This window comes from Sciurus vulgaris (genome assembly GCF_902686455.1).
Source record: "Sciurus vulgaris genome assembly, chromosome: 7".
Classification (NCBI taxonomy): Eukaryota; Metazoa; Chordata; class Mammalia; order Rodentia; family Sciuridae; genus Sciurus; species Sciurus vulgaris.
In genome coordinates this window covers 101,363,271-101,389,451 of record NC_136467.1, presented here as the reverse complement: position 1 = coordinate 101,389,451, position 26,181 = coordinate 101,363,271, and the positions used below count along the sequence as shown (strand labels likewise).

General features: G+C 35.0%; 1 protein-coding gene across 17 annotated transcripts in view; it reads right to left on the bottom strand.

Annotated features, from left to right (window-relative positions):
• Positions 1-26,181, bottom strand: part of DST (dystonin) — a gene marked incomplete at its 5' end in the record, with an annotated part of 497,398 nt that overhangs the window by 142,356 nt on the left and 328,861 nt on the right. For 13 of the 17 annotated variants that reach the window (XM_079147466.1, XM_079147478.1, XM_079147479.1 and 10 more), the window contains 23 exons: positions 3,250-3,348; positions 3,857-3,964; positions 5,160-5,243; positions 6,057-6,219; positions 7,286-7,479; positions 8,411-8,549; positions 9,337-9,515; positions 9,977-10,134; positions 11,111-11,294; positions 11,776-11,902; positions 12,108-12,262; positions 12,455-12,607; positions 13,210-13,335; positions 13,844-13,939; positions 16,285-16,389; positions 16,480-16,641; positions 16,728-16,805; positions 16,949-17,077; positions 17,157-17,619; positions 18,733-18,887; positions 19,188-19,281; positions 22,975-23,102; positions 23,194-23,289. In XM_079147466.1, the coding sequence (XP_079003592.1) occupies positions 3,250-3,348; positions 3,857-3,964; positions 5,160-5,243; positions 6,057-6,219; positions 7,286-7,479; positions 8,411-8,549; positions 9,337-9,515; positions 9,977-10,134; positions 11,111-11,294; positions 11,776-11,902; positions 12,108-12,262; positions 12,455-12,607; positions 13,210-13,335; positions 13,844-13,939; positions 16,285-16,389; positions 16,480-16,641; positions 16,728-16,805; positions 16,949-17,077; positions 17,157-17,619; positions 18,733-18,887; positions 19,188-19,281; positions 22,975-23,102; positions 23,194-23,289 (3,375 nt within the window). Of the gene's footprint in view, positions 1-3,249; positions 3,349-3,856; positions 3,965-5,159; positions 5,244-6,056; positions 6,220-7,285; positions 7,480-8,410; positions 8,550-9,336; positions 9,516-9,976; positions 10,135-11,110; positions 11,295-11,775; positions 11,903-12,107; positions 12,263-12,454; positions 12,608-13,209; positions 13,336-13,843; positions 13,940-16,284; positions 16,390-16,479; positions 16,642-16,727; positions 16,806-16,948; positions 17,078-17,156; positions 17,620-18,732; positions 18,888-19,187; positions 19,282-19,399; positions 19,567-22,974; positions 23,103-23,193; positions 23,290-26,181 lie in introns of those variants that run through there. The other 4 variants (XM_079147481.1, XM_079147473.1, XM_079147471.1 and 1 more) reach the window with 1 other exon arrangement.

The following is a 26,181-nucleotide window of genomic DNA, read 5'->3' as shown; positions in this document are numbered from 1 at the left end:
AGAGATTATACTTAACATAAGAAAGGAGGAAAGTTACATAAAAACTTGAAATTCCTAACGTCAAATTCCTTATGTGATTATACTTGCCTGTGATGACAACTACAGAAATTGGAATTGCTAATGCAAAGGCAGCTCTTGTCCCTGAAGACTTTAAAGATGAGCTTCAGATACTCACAGATTTGGGTGGTTTTGTTAATGACAGCCTCATATGAATCCACCTTGACAAGTACCTTAAGGTACCTACCCAGTAATTAAAAAGAAATTTAATAAACATCAATGCTTTTAAAAATATACTTAGAGGTTCAGTACCAATTTATTAAAGAAAATATAAGGAAAATGTTTTACTCTAATTAGAGCATCACTCAGCTGGGAGGAGTCTACCCATCTCACACAGACATTAGAACAAGGTGATTAAGATTAGCTTATGATTACAATTTAATTTCTCTTTATTAATATCATAATGCTATTATTAGGCTTTGAATCATCAACTTGAAATCACTATAATTAGAAACCATTTAAACTGGAGTAGTGAAATTGCTTTAGATAGCAGATTGTTTTCATTGAGATGCTCAGGTGAATTTCAAGAATTTAATTTATATTATGGACCGTGCAACTCATTTTGCTCTCTTTAATTTCTTGATAACAAATCATTTTCATGAGAATTTCAGTTATTTCCTTTGCTCATCTAAATGTAGTTTTTTTTAGTAAGAATTCACAAATAGAAATAAATTTCTTCACAACCAGTTATGCTCAATGCTCTATTTTCTTTCTTCTGGCACTAGGATCAACTCTTAGTGACACAAAAGAATTTTATGTATTTAAAATATTAAGATTTCAATATTTTGAAGATACTGTAATTCAAAATATTTAATTCAAAATATTTCAAAGAGGGTCTTTTCCATATCCATATCAAAGCACCTTTGAAACTCAGTTTCTACTAAGAAGTTCAAAGCTCATATTTTGTTTCCCTTAGGAAAAACCTGTTGCTGAGCCTTCCATACCTTAATTAGAGTCATCTTGGTTAATAATCTCCTGTTATCCCAGAACTCTGAATTTCTTGGCAAATGCAAGCTAGAAAGAGTACTTGAAATAATTTAGACCACATGCTGATTTGCCTTTTTGTAGATCCTGAACTTATTTGCATAAAAATAACATTTTTTTCTACATGTTCTCTTTGCAATGTGATTAATAACTAAGAGTTTGCTCTCAAATTAGATAAAAAAATCTTTTTATCATAGCTAATAGCCATTACGGATGCATTTCTCTAATTTGATATTACCTCTGAAATTAACTGGCACCTATACTTGATTTTATGCATATTATGAAAAATTCTGCTCTCAGATCAACATTTCTCAAGATCTTCAAGACAGTTGCAGAAACATTACTCCTTTGAACCTAAAATTTGAGCACATATCTTTTATAGAACAATCTATTAATGTGATCCTGAAGTGGTAAGGGTTTTCTAAGTCTATTTTTAATTATAGTGTTTGTCTGTATTCCATAATTACAGTGTTTTTGACCCTCAATTCACTACATAAATCTGACATTTCAAAGTATGGTAATGATGATTTGTATTTATTTTAACCCTTATTAAAACACTGATTGTTTCTATGCTTTCTTCTAGAAGTTTTATAGTTTTAGATTTTTCATTTGAATTTCTTGTCCTGAGTTTATTTTTGCATGTGGGTACACAGAAGTTCATATTTTCTGTTTATGGATATCTAATTTTTCCAGCACTGTTTGTCTATCCTATCTGCCTACGATTGCATCTGTACCTTTACCAAAAATCTAAAATCAATATGTGGCCTACTTCTTTGAATTCACCTGTATGTTTTGATGCATTATAACAATGTCTTGACTTTGCAAAAGCTTTGTAATAGTCTTGAAAGATAAACCAAAACATGTTTCTATCAACTTCTGCTTTCTCAGATAAATTAAGAAAGATGACCTATATATGTATAATCAGATATATACTAAAGGACTTAAATTATTATTTTTACATTTAACTGCTGAATATACAATTTAAAAGATAGGCATACAATTTTAAATAGAGTAAGATTTCTCAAAAACTAAAAATTATGGATATTCTTTCACACATAAAAGGTGCATGCCAATTAAAATGGTCACAAATATCTTGTTTCTCCTTTCTAAGCATAAAAGAAGCTGGTGATAAAGTCTTGAAATTAGCTGTTAGTGATTGAGTTGCTGAAAATGATTAGCTCTGAACAGACTAAAATAGGTTACAAAAGCAGTCAAATTTTCAGAAACTAAGAAAGTAACATCTAATAGATGTCTACTACTGTTTTGGATCTTTCATTATATGAATAGTTATAATTATAATCATCTTCAGAATTTGAAAATCAATCAAAGTAAGGTGGCTATGCCCCCATTTTTACTTATTTACTTATTTCAGGATTTACTATTTTTGTCTGTTCTCAGGTTAGGAATAGAAAGCAAATCAAGATAATAGAGCACAGAATAATACCTTCAAGATTAGAAATGTAAATCTTTAATGACAATTTATTGTTAATAAATGTAGAATCAAAGCTGTTGAAGTGCTTCAAATCTAAGTGTTACCTAGTCTTTTTATCAAGACCACATCTTTTTGGTAAAAATATAAACAAAGCCCCAAACTCCATAATTCTTTAAAAAAATGGCACCATTTTATACAAACACCAACAACTTCAAAGTTGATGTCTTTTTAATATATTGAAATAATAATAACTTTAAATCCTGGAGGATATAAATTAATTAAAAATGCATAAACAAATATGTTCATATAGTATTTCTATACACATCATAATAGCAGTAACTATGCTTCACTGAGAAAGCTTAATCAGTGAGAAAGTTGAAATAAATTCTGCCAAAAAGCCAACATTTCTAACATAAATAAAACCATTTTAAGATATTAACCATATTATGTTGGGTCTTGAAGGGGAATTCTGGGATGTTTGTTTATAGTATTGGAGATCTAACCCATGGCAAGCACTCTACCACTAGGATACATCCCCGGGCCACCTGAAGTGGAAATTTTAAAATGCTTTTCTGTTCAAAAGAATTGTAAAAACAAGTAAACAAAAACCCTAGATTTTTGCTCATTATCATTGTAAATTCATAGTTAATTACTTATATTTTAGCTATCAGCCACATAAACTGATAGCTAAACCTATTTTTGCTTTCCCAAACCATACTGTAGTTCCTGCTTATATCTAGTTCCTTGTTATTTAGCTGTTTGTTGGTAATGGTTACCTCCTCCTCTTCCAGCCTTTTCAATGAATCACCAGCAAATTTAATGTATTGTGTCATGAGAGTAACCAGAGCAGTGTAACGAGTCCTTAGGTCCATGAACTGCAAGTAAAGAAAAAATAATAAAAATGTGATCTCTGGTTGCCCTTAACAACTTGACTATAAACTGAGTAATAATTGTAATATTAATTAGTCTTTGGTAGAATAAAACACATAACACTCCAATAATTAATGGTAACTAGGTAGCAATGAGCTATAGTTTTGCATGCCATGTACGTGCTAATTCTAAGTTTAATCATGAAGTACATTTATTTATCTTTATAGTTAATAACTGATCCTGAATGATCTTGATTTTGAAAGGGTTTTAAAAAGTCCTTAATAAAATGTAGTTATGGGTATATATTTTCTGTTTGGGATAATAAAAACATTCTGGCAATAAGTAGTGGTGATGGTTGCACACAGCACTGTGATGTACAAAAATGCCATTAAATTGCACATTTTTAAATGATTAAAATCTTAAATTTTACATGTTTTAACATAATAAAAATAAAATTGTTTAAAAAATGTTGTTTCACTCTATAACATCCCTTCCCCCTCACATTTTTATTACCTCTTGAATAATGAGATCTGCCGAGCTCTGCATTCTTCGGCGTTTCACTGGAGATTTTTGTTGTGAATCTACCATGGCCCGATAGGTCATAGTTTGTAGCTCATAGTCCTATATAAAATAGTCAATATGATACAATTAATTAAGGCAAGCCCTAAAGCTTCATGTTACAGAGATTAAACATAGAAAATTGGTATCTAGTTTCACCAAATTAATTTTAAATAAATAAAACTTAACAAAACTACATTTTTAGGAATCTGTCTGATCCTGGGGATGCTTACAAGGTATTGATAAAAATAAAAAACATGCAGTATGGTCGGGAAAGTTCCAAAATCTTTTTTGTAAGCTCATAAAAACATTTATCACAGTCAGGTATGTTGGCACATGCCTATAATCCCAGGGACTACACAGGAGGATCACAAGTTCAGGGTCAGCCTTAGCAACTTAGCAAGTCCCTAACAATTTAGTGAGACCCTATCTCAAGATAAAAAATAAAAAGGCTGGTTCAGTAGTTAAGTGCCCCTGGGTTCAATATCTAGTACCTAAAATAAAATTCTAAAAAAACAAAAAATATATACATATATATGCATATATTATAATATATACATGCATATATTATAATATCCTAGTTATAAATAGCCTCCCCTTCCTCTAGTTAGGCAATGGGACTATGTATGGATCTGGAAAGTTGAGAAATTGTCAGTGATAACCAGAAAAGCATGAGAAATATTCACCAAGTTAAAAAGTCAGAAGCTTAGCCTGTACAATGTTGCATGCCTGTAATCCCAGCAACTAGGGAGGCTGAGGAAGGAAGATCACAAGTTCAAGGCCAGCCTTGGCAACTTATTGAGGTAGTGTTTCTAAATAAAAAATAAATGGACTAGGGATGTAGCTCTGTGGTAAAGTACCCCTGGGTTCAATCCCTAGTACAAAAAGAAAAAAAAAAAAAAAAAAAAAAAGTTAGAAGTTCCCTAATGTTAAAGAAAAAAGAGGAAAAAAGTGATAAAAAATGAATTTCAGAGCTATGTATTTATTCTGGTATGAATATTCATGAGAGTGGGTATGTGGGTATGTTGGGGTGTGTGCACACATGCTCACGCACCCACACATAGAGCGAGACACACACACAATATGAACAAATCAGGGACTGTCACCTGACTCCAATTTCACCAAGAATTGTGAGAAAAGCGTAAAAAAAGTTGAAGTGAGGATTCTCTCTTTTTACACACTGAAATGACTTGCATGACTTTGAAAGTCCATCTTATATACCTGAGCATTAAATTTGACTACAGTAACTAAATCTTACCTTTACTATAGCTGAGTACTGTTCTGCATATTTTTGACACTCATCCATTTTGCTTTGCTTCATTTCTATTTCAGACACCAGCATCTAGAAATACACATTTTAGAAGAAATAGGATGAGGAACTCTATGCTGCTCTATTTCTTAAGATGCTTGGGAGGGCTGGGATTGTGGCTCAGTGGTAGAGCACGTACCTAGCACGTGTGAGGCACTAGGGTTCGAATTTCAGCACCCCAAATAAATAAAAGAATTTTTAAAAGGCCTGATAATCAACAACTAATAAAAATATTTTTTAAAAAGACGCTTGGGAACTAAGAAATATCCACATCACTTAAAAGTATAACTCCTAAGACCTTTGCACTTAATACACAACTTGCCTTTTAGGTAAATGACAAAATTCTAGATTAAGACTCCTAAGTGATCAACAACCTCATGAAGTGTGAAGCAAAAATTACTAAATGCCATAGGAATTATGCAAAAGTACTCTAGATGTACTTTTGCATAGGCCACCACCTATTCCTGATGAAAATGGTTAGAAATTACCAGTCCCTAAATTTGGAACAAAACTCTCCAACCATTCAATGTTCTGTCCAATGTGACTGTAATTTTCTACTACTTGGCATTTTCCCTTATTTGGGACCCATGAAACTATTCTGGCCAGAAAAGTATCAGAGAGATTTCCATGCCTATGATTAAATCATCATTATGAATTTGAAAACTTCCAATTACTGCCAAGAAAAAAAAAAAATAAGTGATGTACACAGGTTTGGGTTGCAGGACTTCAGTATTATGTACCCTCCCACCTTTCTCAAAATAGCTGCTTTTAAGACAGTAAAGAAAGATAAGGGGCGTGACTGACCAAATGCAGACACAACATTGGGACAGGAATTTTTTTACAGACCTTCTGTTGATTCAACTGTGTGGCTAGGGTTTTGCTGTTTTCAGGCTGATTTTCCTGAATCTTTCTCTGAGTAGTTTCCACCTGCTGGATCCAATCATCTAAAGGATGATAGGCATCTCTGTAGTACTTCAGTGATTTCCCAATGCCTTCTAAGTCCCGTAGCCTAAGAAAACAGAAACAGAAGAGACAGTTTTCAACAGCATCCATAAGAAGGGTGGAAGATGTAGGAAAGGGAGTGAGAAAAACACTTTCCTATTCACCAAGAACAACTGGGGTATGTATAAAGCATTCAAGGCTGCAGCATCCCGAGGTAGACCTCCAAGGGCCCTCCACACTGGCCTTGAGTTGAGTATAACTATTTTGCTCCTGAAGGTGTACAATTTAATGGTACTGGTTATTCTAGGAATAAGCCCAGAGATGAAAGCTAAAAATCAGGAAAATCGAGAACTTAACCGTAATTATTATCAGAAAGTCTTGAACAACCACGGTTTGCTTCAAATGGAAGCTCACTTTTGAAATGAAGAGAAGTCACTTCAAGGGATGGCTCAACATGGACTCAGAGTATTTTCCAGGAACTAGGATCAAAAACCTGTTGCTGTAATTCTAAAACCAGCACATTTAACCTATTTATCATGTATTTTACAGAAATGAGACACCATATGTGTGAACATAATTTTTCAATCTCATAAAAGCATCTAATTTACATTGATATAAATACAAAGATGAATGAGAAAGGACACCAATCCATGTCTTTTAAGATGAGTCCTAAAACTATCCCATTTCCTTTCATGTTTTTGAAGTATCACTGAGCAAGTGATTTAAACCTTCTTATATCTTCAATTAAAATGAACATCAGGCCACTTCAATTTATTTACATTTCTTGGTCTAATATATGTTGCTACATAGAGACCTAACAAATAAATATGTGATTCATGCTCTAAGTCAATTTGAATACCATGTTAGTAAAAATCACAGAACTATACTGTTTTCTTTTCCTTCAAAAAAAAGCAACAGATTAATCCCACAAAGGTCGAAAAACATCAATAATTTTAATTGCACAGGGTTGAAAAATGTTTACTTTGAAGTTAAGTACAAAAAAATAAAATTAGGGTGGTGCTCTTGCAGTAACACAATTAACTATGGAATTTTTTTAAAAGCTGAAGTTCAGACTTTATCCAATATCCACAGACATCAAATCTGTGCTTATCTTAACCAATAAGGGCATGTACCTGTTGTCAATCTGCACATGAACATTTTGCCACCTTTCAACTAACTGATCTGCTTTTTCCTTGTGCCAGTCAAAATCAAGGTCCCTTTCTTTATATGTCTTAAACATTTCATCACTGATGGCCTTTGCCTTCTGCAACTCGTCCTCCAGGGCATGGAAAACCTCTCTCTTTTCATCGACTTCAGATCGCCATTGCTGAAATACATTAATTGAACAGAGTTACAAAATTTATCAGTGAGTTATGGGTAAGAATTACTTATGCAATGTTACAATTTATTTATCAATGACTAAATTTCATATACAGAATATATTAGGGTTAACCTTATTAAATGGCCACTACCTGGTTATGCTTTGATGTGTTTTGATGTTTCTTGGTTTCTGGTACTAACCCCAGAGGCACTTTACCACTGAGCTACATCCCCAGCCTTTGTTATTTTTTGCCAGGATCTTGCCAAGTTGCCAAGGCTAGCCTCGAACTTTCCATCCTCCTGCTTCAGTCTCTCTGGCAGCTACGACTGCAGGTCTGTGCAACCATACCAAGCAACTGTGCTTTGATTTTTTTAAAACTAACCTTTTTATAAAGTTGAAAATTTGCATATAAATAAGATAAAATATATTCCTTGTTTATCACCTATAAATATAAACATCTTTTTCATTGTTTTTAAATGCTACTAATCCATTATTTAAAAATGAATAATGCATTAAAATTTAGAGATAGCTCCATGTTTTGCAACTGTTTTGCTAAATGCTTTTATGTATAGAAATACAGAGGTAAGTACAATCAACAAGATTTTTCCTTTCTTAGATTAATTCCTCTACCTGTCTCTTTTAGAACTTAGAATCTAGTACAAATAATTTCATTTTTAGCTTCAATTCCACTTGTTGTCAATATGAACCGACTATGAAAACCAACTGTCAAAAAGGTTCAAGTTTCAAATTTGTTCCTCAAATTATGATTGAACATAATTATTTATAGTAAGCTATAGAATTACAGAGATGTGAAATAGAATGAATACATTAAAATATATTCCAACTAAGATACTTAGTGCTAATTTTGAAGCTCTGAACTCAGTGCTAAAGAAATAGTTGTATGATCTTGAAAAATAGCTAAAAGTAAGACTCTTACCTTTAAAGTGCTTATTAGATTCTCAATGTTATTCTTGTCAGCTACAACTGCTTCTTCTTCACACAATTTGGTTTCATAAAGTTTTACAAGGGCTTCTGCAGCTTGAGTGTTTTTTAATACCAAATTAACTGTTTTCAACCTTTAAAAGGGAATTAAATAATACCTCTTATTGTTGCATGTTCATTTTTACATAACGCAGTCCAAAAGTACCATTTATGACACATTGCATAGTGTATTTTTCACATGGGAACACTGAAAATTTACTATAAGATTGGCATTCAGCTGACTGTCTTCTGAATAGACAGCATGTACTCCAACCCACACTCTTCCCCACAGGTGGTATTTACAAAAGGATTCGAACATAAGACAGTTTCTAACCCTTGTTTAGCCAAGTATGAGAGAGAAACCCTGCAGGTTAGGACAGCTGCACTACCAGAACCAGAATGTGCGAAGATAATGCATTTTGCAAAAATCTGTACAGCATATGTATCCCCTTTTAGTATGAATATGTGTTATAAATTCACAGACATGTTTAATGCATTTCTTTCTTCTTTTTTTTTTTTGGCGGTGCTGGGGATCAAATCCAGGGCCCTGTGCTTGTAAGGCAAGCACTTTACCAACTGAGCTATCTCCCCAGCCCTAATGCATTTCTTAAGACAAAATAAAATTGAATATTTCTGTTCATAAAAGTAAATTTTAAAATTAACAGTATATAAAAGAGACAACATTAAGAGGCAAATTGTGGGGCTGGGGTTGTGACTTGGGGTAGAGTGCTTGCCTAGCACTGAGTTCGATCCTCAGCACCACATAAAAAAATAAATGAAATAAAGGTAGTGTGCCCATCTTCAACTGAAAAAAAATTTTCTTAATTTAAAAAAATTTTTGAAACACGAGGCAAATTGCATCTTAATATGGTAGGCACATACTTATCGATGTATGTAGAAGACATAGAATAGACTTGGTTCATGCTCTGAACAACCACACTGAGCTCAGATCTTAGGGTAGGAACTGATGAAGAGGCTGCTGCTTGACTGAAAAACTCTTCACATTTATTTGTGATTGTTCCTAAATCATCTTTAAGTCGTTCCAGCTCTTTCTTTAGTTTCTATAAAACAGAACAAACAGGTATTAGGTGATAACTCCAGATGGAGTATTTTTCTTAAAACAGTTTAAAAATACATTTTACATTATGATCACTGACTTTAAAATGTACATGTTCTATATTTTTCTTTATCAAAGAAACAAAGACTTGGCATTCTAGTTTTATAATCAGTGCTGCCCATCTCCTTAGACCCAAACATCTAACTTAACACCCAGGCACACAGCAGGGACATAATGACTCATTTGAGAAACCCTCAAGATGAGTGAAAGGGCACAGGCGTCCACATTTACCTAAGTCAGAGGTAAATTACAGAATCCTAGTTGACTCTCATCAACAAACACACAATCAGACCTTACAATCAGTGTGCAAAGTTGAACATGTACATAATCACAGGAGATGATATGTAGGTCACTGAGAAAGTCATTTATCTTATTTCTTTGCCCCAACATATGTATAACTCTTACCTCCTGCTCTGTGATTCTGAACACACTTTCATGCAAATCATCTCTTTCCAGGGGAGTTCGGATCTGTCTGATCAGTCGATCTTCACAGTTCTCTAACCGAAGTCTAATGTTTCGAACTTCAGAGATGTAGAGATTATAAACTGATTCCTCTTGCTCCTCTGTAAAAATAAATAAAATGTATAAAAAAAAACTTGTTTTTTTTTTCTACCTTTGAATGATCTTGTTCATGTTTTATTACAACAGTTTTATTACTGGGTAACAACTCAGTCAAACTTATAGATCCTATTACCATCACAAACTCACCCCAGATATTAAAGTATAAATCTTAAAAATATGAATTCTAAAATTTAACAAGTTAATAAAATTTCCCTAATGCCATCTGAAGCACCAATTTCTGATTTATGATGTCCAAAGAAAACAATATATTGCCCTTTCTTATGTTTATTTGTAAATATAATGTGAATTATGTAAATTGCAGATTTTAAAAATTAAATAAAATCCTTAAAAGTAAAAGCAAATGAAGAATGTTCATGTTTAAGATTTTAAAAACTAGAATATACTAATAAAACCATGTGTCATGTAAGAAACATCAAAAGTTATGAATAAAAATTATATTTATTAAAAGGTAACTAAACATTTTGCTTTTAATCCCTATATAAAATTACACATGGGAAAATAACTGAATCTTTCCTGTACCTGAAGGATTACTATCATGAACATGACCTTTCAAAACAGTGAAAATGTTGAAAAGTTGATGCAGTAAGAATTTACCTTTTATCAAAATACTTGGCTGGCATCTTTTTGTTAATTTGTCACTTAGAAATAAATTAATCTCTCCTCACATCTTCCTACATCAAACTTTTGTTTTTGGTAGTGTAGGTGATTGAACCTGGAGCCCTCTGCATGCTAGGCAAGTGCTCTACCACTGAGCTACAACTCTAGTCCCTTACACATTTTGTGTGTGTGTGTGTGTGTGTGTGTGTGTGTGTGTGTATACCACCAATTGTGTCTATAAATGTCTGAGAGATGTAATACAAAAAAGATTAGAATTCCCACTGAGAATACTAAAGTCCTGGACTAAACTAAACATCTCTGGATGAAGGGGTGGGGGGACCAGAAATTCTCATGCTTTACCTCTTTCAGCAGATTTAAGAAGTTCTTGATAATACTGCTTACATACATTAACTTCCTTTTCCAGTTGTGTTATATCAGAGCCTGAAAATATTTGGGATTCCTGGCTGTCTTCCAGAAAATCTTCAAAACGAGACTGGAGATTACTCAGAACTTGCTGATGTTCACCAGGCAACATTGTCTTGATCTAAAGACCAAAGAACCATATAATTATGGTCATAATAAATATAGAAGCAAGAGTTAAATTTGAATGGGCCAAATCTCAAGCTGATCTCAGTATTCTAGTTTACATTCATAAATAGTCATAAATAACTGTTTGAAAATTAATATTCTCTTCTTTGAACAATTTCAGGTTTTTTAAAAACAACAAGTCAATGAAGTTCAATAAACAAAGATGAAACTATAACCATCTCTACATGTCCAAATACTATGTCCTATCCCACTGTCTCTCAGCACTGGGATGAAACCTGTTTTCTCCAGAATTCCCCAATTATTAGAAAGTGCCTATACATGGCAGGCATCTAACAAATATTCACTGAATGCTTGAATATCAACAAGAGTTTGCCAGGCTCCATCCTATTCTGGAGCAAATACAAACTCCACCCGACTCATGACAAGGCATCCCACATTTCTGAACATACTGGATTGACATGTACATTTACACTTACTGAGGCAACATTGCTAGCTCGAATTCTCTCAATTTCATTGATGAGATAATGCCAGGATACTACACTCTTCATGTTAATGTGAGACTCATGCCAAAGAGTCAGGACATTTTGATACTGTTGCTCAATTCTGAAATATGAAAGAAAATACAAATTAAGTCTTTCCACACCTTCTGAAAACACACTACAATTTTTCCTTTTTTTGCGAAATAACCCATATTTACTAATTGTAGAGTCTTCAAATTCTGTGGGGACTTGACAAAATATTGATTGTTTCTTTAACCTTCAAGAAGCACCCAAAACGAGTTCTATGTTTTCAGGTAACAAATACAAACCTGTTTGCAAAGTCAACTGCTTCTTTGTTTGGTGGAGGAACAGTGAAGCACACAGATGGGACCATGGCCTCATTCCCTGTAGGACTAATGACCTTCCATTTAGCACGATGAGAGTTATTCGCCAAAACACATTCGTCATCTTTGTATATGGTTATCTGGTGTTAAAAGAAGATCAGAGTATCCAAATCAGATCACTATTAGTTAATTTTTTTCTATATTCAAACCTGAGATTTGATCTGTTTTGTTTTATGAAACGGAAAAACGTCATCACTACTAAGCAATATGATCTTGTTTTATAATACATGAATAGTAACAGAAACTGCTCTGTTCCTAGGAGGTACATGTACCTCAATTTGTCGGTAGTCACAGATAGCTTTGATTGGAATCGAAGTTTTGAGTTGACAGTCAGGATTCCTGGGCTTCAGTTGAATGATTGTTTTTGCTCTCCCCATCAGGCTTGCTACTGAGCTCTTGTACTGCAGAAGTTCTTCTTTCTCTTCCTACATTGTAAATACAATGGATTTTAGGAAGACTTGTACTCTCCATGCCTTCAGAGATTTACACAAATGAAAACTTCATTTGAAAAGAATTCCCTGCCCACTTGGCCTCAATTCCAGTTCTTCCTTACCCCTCCCGCATTCTTCTTCCCTTATTTTGTTCATTCAGGCTTTTTTTCCCCCCCTCATTAGTATTTACTACTACCTAACATACTACCTACGTTTTATTTAACATGCAAACACCACCAAAAAAAAGCAGATTGTCTGCTTTGTTCCTTGTATGACCTGAAGATATAGAAAGCTCCTAACAAGTATCTGTGGAATAAACAACTAAATACACTCACACAGAACACTGCTAAAGCATCTTAAAACATCAAGGTTACCATATAATAAAACACTTCTGCTGTATGTGTTACCAAAAAATACTAAACATTTAAGTGCCTAATTGAATGAGGTAGAAATACATGAATACCAATAAAATGAAGTTCTGCACATATAAAATGAAATAAATTTATAATAAATTAATACTAAATGACAAATTAATAGAATGCTATTCTAATCACTATTATGCATTGTGGATGGAAGCATGGGTTTTTGTATTATACCATTGATTCCTGAACAAGGTCTTCTAGTTTATGTATGCTGCTTGATCTATCACAGCTGTACTTCCGCTGAATGGCATCTTTTAGATTCCTTAAGTAATCAGTAGCTTCTTTGGCATCATTGAAAAACTAAGGAAAGACAAAACTTGTCAGTTAGAGCATGTTAAATGCCAGTAAAGCACACAGTTGTCAAGTTTGGGTTCTCAGGTCCTATGTGCACCCCTTATTAAGCAAGAACAGAATAAAAGCACAAGATGATAGCTACGTCCTTCCTTGAGTCAAATAACACTTGAACTTGTGAGACAGGGACTCACTAAGATGCTGAGGATGGCCTCTAATTTGTGGTCCTCCTGCCTCAGTCTCCTGAGTCACTGGGATTATAGGTGTGTGCCACCATATTCAGCTTAAAGTAGTTTTTAAATAATTTTTCTTTTTTTTTTTTTTTTAACAGAATGCTGCAATCTCTCTTTGAGGACATGAAATTAACCCTTACACCCTTCAAAGAAAACATTGCCATTTATTCCTTCTGCACATTACACGCATGCCTATGTATCTTAATAACTTATGAAGATTTCCACAAGTCAGCCCAAATCACTATGCTATCTACTCTAGTCCTGGTTTTAGTCACACAACACACCTCGAAATATGCAGTGTTCTCCTTTATGTGCTGCTCCACACACTGGCAGAGTTGCAAGATCCAGCTCCACTGAGTCTGCATGGCTGCTCTGTAGGCCTTCAAGACAAAACATAGCCGTTAAAACCGGATGGAGAGAATAAGGTACTTGCAGTGCTGGGAAGGCAGTCCAGTGAGAGTGAGTCCTTAGCATGCACCAGGTTCATTCCCCAGCACTGCAACAAAACAGGTATGTTCACACTCAAGTTTTTTAATGATAAAATGCTATCTAAGTAAATGATACATTGCTTTAACAGTGTGAGACTTGAAAATCAGGGTAGTAAAATGTTCCTCTCATCTAAGAGTTCTCACTTGTACAACCAGTCCTAAAGTTTACACATTAAGTTTTTAAATCAGTACAGCTGCGCTCTCTCAAATTTAAAACGTCTTGAATTTTTTTTTACTTAAAAGACAAGGGAAAAGTTAACTCTGGTTATTTTAGTATGAAAAATATTTAACATTTGAAATAAATGCAAGATATCACTCCTACTTAGAAAACCATCCCTTTAAGTTTGCTACTTTGTCACTACCCCTCACACTTGCTTGGTGCAATTCTCACCCATGCTTTCCTCTAAGACGACTTCATCTTCCCTGTCTCTGAATCATAAAATATACCTTCTAACAGAAATAGAAGGTTCTGTAATTTTGCTCTTTGTTTTTGCTGAGGAAAGGATTGGGGAGGATGGAAAAGGGGGCCCACTCTTTTGTATCTGTGTAATTGGGAGTTATAATAATGACAATACTAGTAATTTTAAATCTGAAAATCTGAGAACTTATACTTTTCTTTAATACAAAGTGTATCTTTCAAGAGGGCAAAAATGTAAAAAACATTGAACACTTTTATGTTTGAGGTGCAATTCACTGACTTCCAGGAGGGGGAGCTCTAGATGCTTCCACAACTATTAGCCTGTCATTTTTTTCCTCCATCAGGATCACTCATTCCTGCAGAATGGATGTTCAGGAGGGCTTTCTGGATGGAATGTTCAGTGCAGCATTGGAAATCGGGCACTATATCACAATCATATTATCTACTTCCAGAAATCAAGCTTTTTATTTTTGGTTTTGTTTTGTTTTTGTTTTCTGGTCCTGGGGATTGAACACAGGGCCTTATGCATGCTAAGCATATGTTCTACCTCTGAATTATACCCAACCCCTCAAATTAAGTTACTTTGAATAAACTGGCATATCACTGTGCATTGTTACATCTCTAGGGTTTTTAAATACGAAATATGAAGTAGTGTTGATAATTAACCAAGTATTGTTCATCAACCTATAATCTACAATAGATAGGCCAATGGGGTTTCAGAGATGACTAAGGCTTCATTTTAATCCTTAAGAAACTTTTAGTTAGATTATCACTTCTGTGTAACAGTAATCAGATTCACATTTGCACTTTCCATTCCCATGAAAATTCTATTTCCTAACAGCTTCCACCTCTCCACCCTAAGGAATACTGTATTTCTAGATTATTATTGTATAAAAGTATAGCGAGAACTCTCATTATGCTAATTCCTTTTCCTACTCTTTCATGTCTTTAATTCATTCATGGCATTTCATGTGGATACAAAAATCTTAATTTATGTGAAATAAAGTCAAACTTTCCTAATTCCTAATGAGGCCTAGAATTTTACTAGTATTTTATGTACTGATGACTTCAGTGAACAAAGGCGATAAGATCCCTTCCCTCAACTGTGAGAATGAAGCATACCAGTTTTTACACAGAGCACACTTTTTCCCTCTGGCAACATGTCACATCTGTCTGTCCCTGGTGATGCTCCCTGCCCTCCTACATAACCCTCCTTCACAGTCACAAAGTCACTACGTCTGTCTAGTGCAGATCAGACCTAAAATTGAAAACTGCACAGGCAACCTGCAAATTCCACGTCAACTCTCCACTTCTGTGTCTGAGATGTTCACTCCATACTACGAGGATGCTACCCCAATATCCTTCAAAAAACCTTACCATATGTAAAAATATTAAATTAAATCATAACATCATATTTCTTGACAATATAATATATGATGAGAACTGAACTCAGTAGTAAGAGGAAATTATTTCTTCTCATTCTTACCACAACTCTATTGAGGCAACATAGCCTATTTTTGATAGGGCTATGCAATGTCAGAGTTGGGAAAAAATAAAATGTCAAAGTTAAGACAAGGTCATTCACGTTTATGGAAATAAATCGCCATGGTCACAGGGGTTGACAAAGGTACCTAAATGAGAGGTGACACACTTAGAGCAAGAAAACTGAAGGCAAGTGTCAGTACCATTGTCAGAAACATTATTTTTCAGCCAGGTGGTAGTAAGTTGGATAGTTTATATCTTTACAGCAATGGAATTGTTCAAAGGGTAACACTCTCATAACAATATTTAACCCAGACCATTATGCCTTCGGACTCACCTCAATAGTTAACCGGGCTGGGTGATTTTCCAGAAGGAGTTGTTCTGCTACCTCCTGAACTGATTTAATATTTTCTTCCTTTTGATCAAGTTCTCTCATTAATTCCTAATTTAAGAAAGAATTAAGAAGCGTGTTAGAAAAAAGATCTAAACCTGAAATTCAACTTCAGCACGCAAGGACAAAGGTTAAACTTACAGCATGATAATCTTTCTTCCGAGCTATGTTGGTATTTCTCTCACTCCAGTCATAAGCAACTTCCTCCTCCTCTTTTTCATTTAACCAAATAAGTTCTTTAGTTGCTCGACTTACAAAATTATGGAGTGTATCAAGGTGCCGTTCTTGATTCCTGGATGTGTTCTTTATAAAAAAAAAAGTCATTTTAAGAATTACATCTTAGGCAAACAGATAAGGAAAAGAGAAGTTAAAAAAAAAAAGGAACTTACCAAGAGTTTTGCGTACTGACTCTCTAATCTGTGCAACTTTTCTGCATAGGTTAGCTTAAGAGGTGCTGTCATTTGAATCTATAAAAAGACATCAAGATTAGGGATCTTAAGGAATTCTGACTCTTACTTGATGTATCTATTATTGAATTACAGAATCTTTATGTAAAAAGCAAAACAATAGTAAACTACAATGAAATAACACAAATTTTAAATACACATACCTCACTGATTTTAGCTTCTTTAAGGCTAGATTCAAATTCTTCAATAGCTCGGTGAACATTTTTATGATTTTCTAAATGGCTTTCAACACTTGGCAAATCTGAGCCCCATTCTGTGCGATCCAGCTGCACCTTTTATAGCAAAATATTAGGTTAAAAACACAACTTGATAGCAGTAAAGACTAAAACATTCAGGTAAAAACACTCTTACCTGCATCTCATCAACCCAATTCAAAAGATCCTGAACAAATTTCATGTTGATTTCCTCTTCTGTTAAATTCTGATCCAGCAAAGAAGACTTCAGAAGGGGTTTTCGAATCTGCATCAATTTCAGAGTCTGCAAAGAATTTGGCTCTACTCCTGAACCAAAATTTGGAACTAATCCTGATGGGAAACCAGGTGTATAAGCTGGAGTGACAGATGGAGTCAGGCGGGATGTCATCCCCGATGACAGGCCAGAAGTCACACTAGAAGAGGTCAGTGATGGAGTTAAACTCTGGGTCAGTCCTGAGTTCAGACAGGGGTTTAAGGTCTGTGCAAATCCTGAGTTTAAGCTCTGAGTGATTCCTGATATCATGAGCTTGGTCTGTTCCGTCGTCAGCATGCGTCCTTTGCTATACACTGAGGAACACTCATTCTTTAAGGCCATAATTTCATCACGCAGTTTTGCGATCCTGAAAAGAAAATCAAAAAGAATAAGGCATAATATAAAAGGCAGTTGTTGTAAAGAGTGAACCCAAATGTAAGCTATGGACTCTGTTTTAATAATAATGTACCAATACTGCTTATTAATTCTAATATGCCACTAATGCAAGATATTAATGATAGGGGAAGTGATACAGGCATTTAAGAACTTATTGAATGTTGAGATTTGAGTACTTTCTATATTTTTAGTCTTAATAAATATCACTTACAAGGAACATGATTACTACAGTATAATGTGATCATTCTCCTATTAGTTGATATTCAGAAAAATTCCAAACTTTTGTTACAAAATATTTCTGGTATGCACCAAAAGCTTTTTTTTCTATTTTTATTTACTATCCATATTTTTAATTATAATAGAATCTTAAAAGTAAAACTGCTGGGGTCAAACATGATTTAACTTTTGCTTTCATCTATCTATCTATATACACATATATATGTATTATATGCATGTGTATATATGTATATATGTTTATGTGTATGTATATATATAGATACATAAAGAGAGAGAGACACACAGACAGACACAGACCCTGCTGCAGCCTGAAAGGTTTCATTTCTATACCCAAACCCACTTCTCAGAAATACATATTTTTCCAACACTCTGTCATGAACATTTTCCTACAGGACAAACACAAATCTAAAAAAATGAATTAAAAACAATACTTTTCTTATTTTTCCTTTTTCAACTGTCATATATAATAAAAACAGATAGATAAATAGATATAGTACCGGGGATCAAACCCAGGGCCTTACACTTTACAATTGAGCTACATCTCCATCCCCAAATAGGAATATTTTTGCATATAATTAACATACATGCATTTAAAATAATCATTTTAATAAGTACATTACTTGCTGTGGCAGTAAATATTATACATACCAGGTTTTTTTCTAAAACTGATCTTTGAAGAACAAACACCTACCTAACATGCCAAACTATACCAGGAATAATGTGATATTCTTTTCAAGAAAAGAGCTAAGAAATATATTTTATAAGGCTGTCATACTCTACATTCCTATAGCAAGCACCCAAGAACAGCTATTCGGAAGGACAAGGCAGGAATAAGCAGCACTCTTACCTCTGTACCAACTGATCTGCCTGATAGTATTTTCCATCAATAAGAATCTGTACATCAATTACATGCTGGCGTAAAAGGTTCTCAGATTCAAGTAAGTACCCAGCAATTTCTGCTTCATTTTGAAACTGTACCCCTGATTCCAACCTTTTAGAATCCTGTATTGAAAAGAAGTTTCAATATTAATTCTGTGATACAAGTGTTAAAACTAGACTTAAATTTAAAACTCTAAACACTAAAACAGAAGCCTACTTGGGCTTTCTTTGTTTTTCCTTTTGGTTCAGAAGTGTTTTCCCTTTGCTCACTGTCCCTCAAAAGCAAATAATAACCATAATCCCCAGAAGTTTCAGGGGAGGACATGTACCAAGAAATCAACTAAACATTATGCAAAAGTTTTAGTTCATCCAAACACACACTGACCCTTAATAGCAGCCCAGTCACTCCTAAAATTAACTTACAGACTGGAGAGCATTTCGGGCAAGTATCAGTTTGTCTTCACAGATGACACTGTCCCTTTGAACTCGGTTGGCAATCTGCTGCAGCATTTCTAACCTAAAACAAGGGACAAAAGGAAATAAAGCCTTTTCCTTTGAAGTCAAACAGCTCACCATCCCTGAAAAATGTTAACCAGCAGAAAGTAAAACTCATTCCCACGCCAACAATTCAATACCTGTGTCCATCAAAGGATTCATTGCCGAAGCTAATGCAGGAGTTGATCAGTGTTGGACCACAATGAACCGAGAGAAGATTTTCATTTGAATCAAGACTGGTTCGAGTGCTGGTAGTGTTACTAAACACAGAATCACTGCTACGGTAACTGTAACTACTACTGTGCATTTTTAGTCCTTAAATAATGTTCTTTGACCATTAAAAGTAGACTAAAAATTAGAAAGTCTGGAAAAAGCTCTACTTCTACTGACGAAAAGTGGCAGCTGAATTTAACAGCTTGATCAGCTCCCTTAAATATGCTTCCACATGCATATGCAACATACAGCAAATAATATGCTAATAACTATTCAGAAGAATCTCGCCTAAAGCCATTGGTTTGCTCACTGAAGTCTGTTTTTTGTAGCTTGCATTAAAAACCTGCAAGTACAGACAAAGCAGGATGATTGGGGCGTCACTGGAAAAGATATGCCAAATACTTTCATTATGAATCATCCAACTGCAACCACCTAAAAAACAACTCCGATGCCTCACAGAAGCCCAGATACAGCTAGTGACAGTTAGTTTATCAATACCAATCCCTAGTTAAAAGAACAAATATTCAGTCATAGCCTGTCTTCTGCATAGGGCCATTGTGCTCTGAATTGCAGGAGGCAAAAAGCTGGAAATTATCAAGTACTCATAGGCATTCAAATCTGATGAAAAAAAATACATTTCCATTTTAATCACTATGTCATTTACTCATAAGATTTAATTTAATCTTACTTTTATATGTCATGCTCTCAGCAATGTTACATCTCAGTTACTAGACTTATGTTGTATTTTTTAACGTCAAGGTGCTAAGTAGACTATCAATGAATGTTTGCAAATGTAATTTGTCTGTGCTTGCTTTTCCTTTCTATGGGCTGTTACATAGCACAAGATCACTGGCTCTCTCCTATATGTCTTTTATATACTCTATGCCACGAAGTTGTTATTTGCAAATCATAATCAATGCCAAAAGACTTGTTGTATCAAGAAAAATAAAGACATATTTCCAATAAAGCTTCTAAATATTTTCCTACTTTCAACACTACAAAGCCAAACTGTTGCTTCTCTAAAGGTAGATAGTTTTCAAATGGCAAGAAGGGGGAAGGTAGATAGTTTTCAAATGGCAAGAAGGGGGAAATTTGAAAACACTATATCAAATACAATGAGTAAACAGAACAATTCAATAAGTAATAGTAGTACTTGACATTTATTAAAGCAATTATTGTGTGCCAGAAAGTTAATCATTTTATTTACATTACCTTATCTCATACTAATAAACCACCAAATGTTGTTGGTACCCTTATATCCTATTCACAAATGAGAAAACTGAGGCTCAAAGAGTTGAAGAACTTGTCTAAGATCACACAACCTGCAAGTTGAGTTAGTTAACAAGTCTCATCCAGGATTCACTTGATCCTGGGCCCTGAAATCTTTACTGTATTCTTTCATTAACATATTTACATGGCTTTAATGTGTTGCCCAAAGTTCTGATATTGCAAACTTAATCACTAATGCAGCAGTGTTGAGTGGTGGGACTTATAAATGGTGATTAGATCAAAAGGCTCTGCTCTCATAAGTAATTAATGCCGTAACTGAAGGACTGGTTTACCATAGCAGTGGGTTCCTGATAAAACTGACTTTAGCTGCCTCTGTGCACATGAATGCTTGCCAGTTCATGTGCATATATGCGCACACACACGTGTACACACTCTCTCTTTCTCTCTCTTGCCTTTCCTCCTTCCATCAAGGGATAATGCAGCACAGAGGCCCTCACCAGATGTAAGCCCCATACTGGACTTCCCAACCTCTAGAACCATGAGAAATAAATTTCTTTTTCTTTAAAGTTACGCAGTCTGTGGTATTTGTTGTTGTAACACAAAGTAGTTTAAAACACATATATTAAAATTTAGCTACTATTGTGATGCATAAAAATCTATTCTGTATCTTCCATTACTTCGGATGATTAGCTTAGGATCTTCTTTTAATCACTTCAAATTACCTCCTCCATAAAAGCTTCGGCCTGCATAGTTCAAGTGTATTTTGATTCTAATGATCCAGTTATGTAGTTGTAATACTATGCATTAACAAGACTGTAATTAGTAATTTAATGAAGTTGAAAAGTTGAACTTTCCCTTGTATCTTCAACATATAATTTCAATTTCTAACAACGGTGAAGTCAATGTGAGACATTAAGAACTTCACTATACTGAGCACCTGGACTGTGTGCCAGGTACCACATTAAGCACTGACAACAGAAGGGTCGTCAAAAACAAATGTCTGACTCCATATTCTTGAAGCCAATATCTGAGAAAAAGGTAGCACTTGATCAAAGAGAAATAAACATACAATTACAACCAAAAAACAGTGCTGTGAAAGAAAATACGGGTAAAATGTGAGAGTTATGAGCAAGACATATGAAGCAGACTGGAAGACCATGGAAAGCTTCTAGAGGAAGTTAACACTGGAGCTGGGGTAAAGAATAAAGAGAGACGGAGGAGAAAACAGACTCCCAGCAAAGGAACACACTGTGCAAACACCCTGAGTATGCAGGGGAGTGGGGTGCTATCTCAGCGCATGAGAACTCCTGAAAGAATGCCTGCTCTGCAGACAGCAAGGAGGTCAGTGAGGTGTGCCTGACAACACAGGCCCTGGGCTACAAAGCTGGTCCCTGTGGACCTCACAGCTAACGAGGAACAGAGATCACTATTCCCACATACCACAGTCAGGCTGTGAGGCAAGGACTATAAGGGAAACATATTCACCCAACAGGGCTGGGGATGCTGCTCAGGGGTAGAGTACTCGCTTGTACCAGACTCGGTCCCATCCCCCAGCACTGCATGCATACATGCATACATACATACATATGTACGTACTTACATACATACATACATACATAAACAAATAAATAAAATTCATCCAACAAATGTTTCCCGAAGATTAATCTATATCTTTCTGGGCAACAGTACTGAGAGCAACAGAATAACAGCCAGTGGTGATTTCATGGGGTAAATAGATTTGTGCAAATATGGCAGAAAAGGAATCGGAGCTGACATTTACTGAGTATTTTTTAGATCTGAGCCCACTGTCCTTGAAATGGAGGCAAGGTTAGATTTTGGTTTCCACTGCCCTGCAGAAAGAGGTCCAGGGTCAAAATACAAGAAGAAATTAAAAAAAAAAAATTTGCTAACCTAGAAGCTTCCAGATCTAGGTCTCAGTGACTTAAGGCCACCTGGGAAAATTCCTATGGGTACTCCTGATTGTTTTGAAACTGTAGCACTTTGTTAGATGAAACTTCACACACCAGTCCAGCATACAAAGTCCTTTATATAATTATTTCACTCATCTATTTAGTCTTTAAAATATCTTAGAGTTTCCTAGATAAGAAAATAGAGGATCAGAAGACTATGACTTATCCAAGGTGACAGGACCAAGTAAATGGAAAAGGTAAATATGGGACCTCTGTCTACCCAGCTTTAAAACTAAAGTCTTCCCTCAAGGGCAAAGGGCATCCTTCCCCCTGTGCCCACAAGAGCAAAACATCCATCATACCTTTCCACTTCTGGACGAAGCGCCTTTTCCCTCTCAAGCATGGCAATGATGAGCTTTCCCCACTCTTTTTCTATATCGTTTGGATGATAACCTTGAAGGAGTTTGATGCGTCCAAATTCTATCCAAATCTTGAGGGGAGAAAAAAACTTTAATGTGAAGCAAAGACTTAAAAAAAAAAAAAAGATTATAGTTAACAATACAAAAGACACTTCTGCTTACCTCTAATAGTTTATATAGGCGTTTAATTTTTGATTTTTCTGTCTCTTTTGGTGGGATTTCTGTTTCTTTAAACTGTAAATACTGATTATAAAGTGCCTAAAATAAGAAGGAAAATAAGTTAAAGGTCAAACTTCAAAGATGTATCTTCATTATCTCCTTATGTCACCACTGCAAATGCTATTTACTGTGCCAGATGCATTCAGTGGAAATGCTTTATGAAATGCACAGTCAATTCCTATCTAGTTGGTAGTCTGGATTATACAGGGTTTGATAAGGGTGCAATTATTGATATGAGCCAGATTCAGCATGTACCACACAGGAATCTGGATAATAATAAAACCATGGCAGGTTTTATTATGGCTCTACTAAAAACCTCTCATTGTTCATAGTCTTTAAAAGATGTACTTTTCAAATGCTAAATTTATTTCACTGACTTACTCAGTTATTAGTTTGTGGGAAAAATAATCTGATGCAATTCTATAAAGGAAAGAAAAAAATCCTACTCTATTTCATGGTTATATCCTTGAAAACAGAATTCTTAGCAGCTGAGTAGGGCTAAAATTGGATTTCAATGTCCCATTGGCCAATTTAAATATTTTGTTGTTGTTGTTGTTTTGCAGTACTGGAAATTGAACCCAGGGTGGCTCTACCACTAAGCTATCTCTCCAGCCTTTTTAAATTTTTTTTGAGAAAAACTCTTGCTAAGATGCCAGGCTGGCCTTGAATTTGCAATCCTCCTGCCTCTGACTCTCAAGTAGCTGGAATTACAGATGTGCACTACCATATCTGACTTGAACAGATTTTTTAAAATAATAAAGGTAGGTGCTATTAGTTGATGATGCTATTATTATATTAGTTTCAACCAAATAATTAAATTATCATCTTGTTTGTAGATATTAATTTGGGACTCTCCAAAATATAATTTATTGAATTTATTAAAAAGGCCCTTCGTTTAAAATTATGTAGATAAACATCTTCCTGTTTACAACTATGTACTAATTATTTCATCCTAATTCATGCTTCATTAAAACAAGACCCTATAAATCATCAGGCAGACACACTTCTGCAGGATTCCATGCAATGGCTTTCTGCCTAATAGAATTATATGGCATTTCCTCACAAATATATTTTCTTTCCCGTGTATATCCTATCAAAGGCATTAGCAAGCAATATGTGTGGTCAAACTTCGTCTACAACCTTAAGAATCTGTAAAAATCAGAGCCAATACAAATTAACTCAGGGGATCAGACAATAGGAATCCACTTGGAAATAGGTGTATTGGAACATGAAACCTGAAATTTGTTTTGAACTGGAAATACAGTCTTTAGGATGTCTGTCATTAAGCACTGAATGGTACATGTGCTAAACACTGCTCACAGCACCACCTGGTAGTAGAAGGGAAAAGGTTTCCTACTTTGTAAAAGCTCAAGTCCACATAGGAAGACATCACACAAACAACGGGCGAGTATGTTGAAAAAGCTGCAGATCAACAGATTCCAAGTGATTTCGTGCCAAGGACAAACTCCCTGTGGCAATGTGAATAAGTGCTGTGCCACAGATGTTCTGTAGAGATGCCTGAGCACAACAAATAACTTTTAACGGGGCCCACCCTGGGTTATTAGTTTTTGTGATTCCAGTCTGATCATCAAAACAAAGATTACGAATCAAAGAATTAAGGCTTTGGAGTCAATATTCATATTATTGGTTTGTAAAAATACAAAAAGATTGCTTTGCTCTTTCAAATCCAAATGTACAAAATGAGACAGTATTCCCCTATCATGCATTCTTGGATAAGGTACCTACCTATAATGTGATTTACAGTTCTATAACATCTTTGCCTCAAAAAGCTTGACCTAAGTTTTTCAGAATTTGCAAATGTTTTGCTAATCCATTTGGCCACTAACACTAGCCTACTGAGGATCAATTCTGAATTCATTTGTACTGGAAATGAGATAAACATTTTCAAATTCATGGTGAAATTCAGGATGTATATTATGCTCCACAAAAGACACCTCTGAGGTAGTTTCTAAGAGGATTCACACAGAGATATGCTCCCAACCACTGTCGTGTGTGTGTGTGTGTGTGTGTGTGTGTGTGTGTGTGTGTGTGTGTGAGCTTCCCACAGGCCCTCCTGTCACACCATCTGGTGAGCTTCAAGCATTGTCCACCCACAAAAACCAATTTGGCAATATTAGTTCCAGAGACTCTCTCAAATTACACCTGTAAACCCTCAAAATATCAAAGCTCGGGGACTATAAATGTTTTAAAGATGTTGTTGCTATCATGTTTTAATCATTAACATATACCTTCATTTTCTCTGGAAAATAGGGAAATGAGTAAAAAATTTCTGTACCAATTAGTGGCCCACCAACCGTAGCTTTCTTTTTTTTTTTTTTTAAAGTTATTTATTTTTTTTTCCAGAGTAATGGGAGCCCATTATATTTCTTTTTTTTCTTTTTTTTAAATTTATTTTAATTAAAAATCATAAATTTACATAGGGCAATGTTGTTTGATTCATTCTGTTATTTTTTTTCCCCTTCCCCCCTCCCCTCCCACCCCTCTTTTCCCTCTATACAGTCCTTCCTTCCTCCATTCTTACCACCCTCCTTATCCCTAACCCTAAACCTAACCCTAATCCTAACACTAACCCCTCCTACACCCCCTTATATGTCCTCATCCGCTTATCAGTGAGATCATTCGTCCTTTAGTTTTTTAAGATTGGCTTATCTCACTTAGCATGATATCCTCCAATTTCATCCATTTGCCTGTAAATGCCATAATTTTATCATTCTTCATGGCTGAGTAATATTCCATTGTATATATATGCCACAGTTTCTTTATCCATTCATCAACTGAAGGACATCTAGATTGGTTCCACAATCTGGCTATGGTGAATTGAGCAGCTATGAACATTGATGTGGCTGTATCTCTGTAGTATGCTGATTTTAAGTCCTTTGGGTATAGGCCAAGGAGTGGGATAGCTGGGTC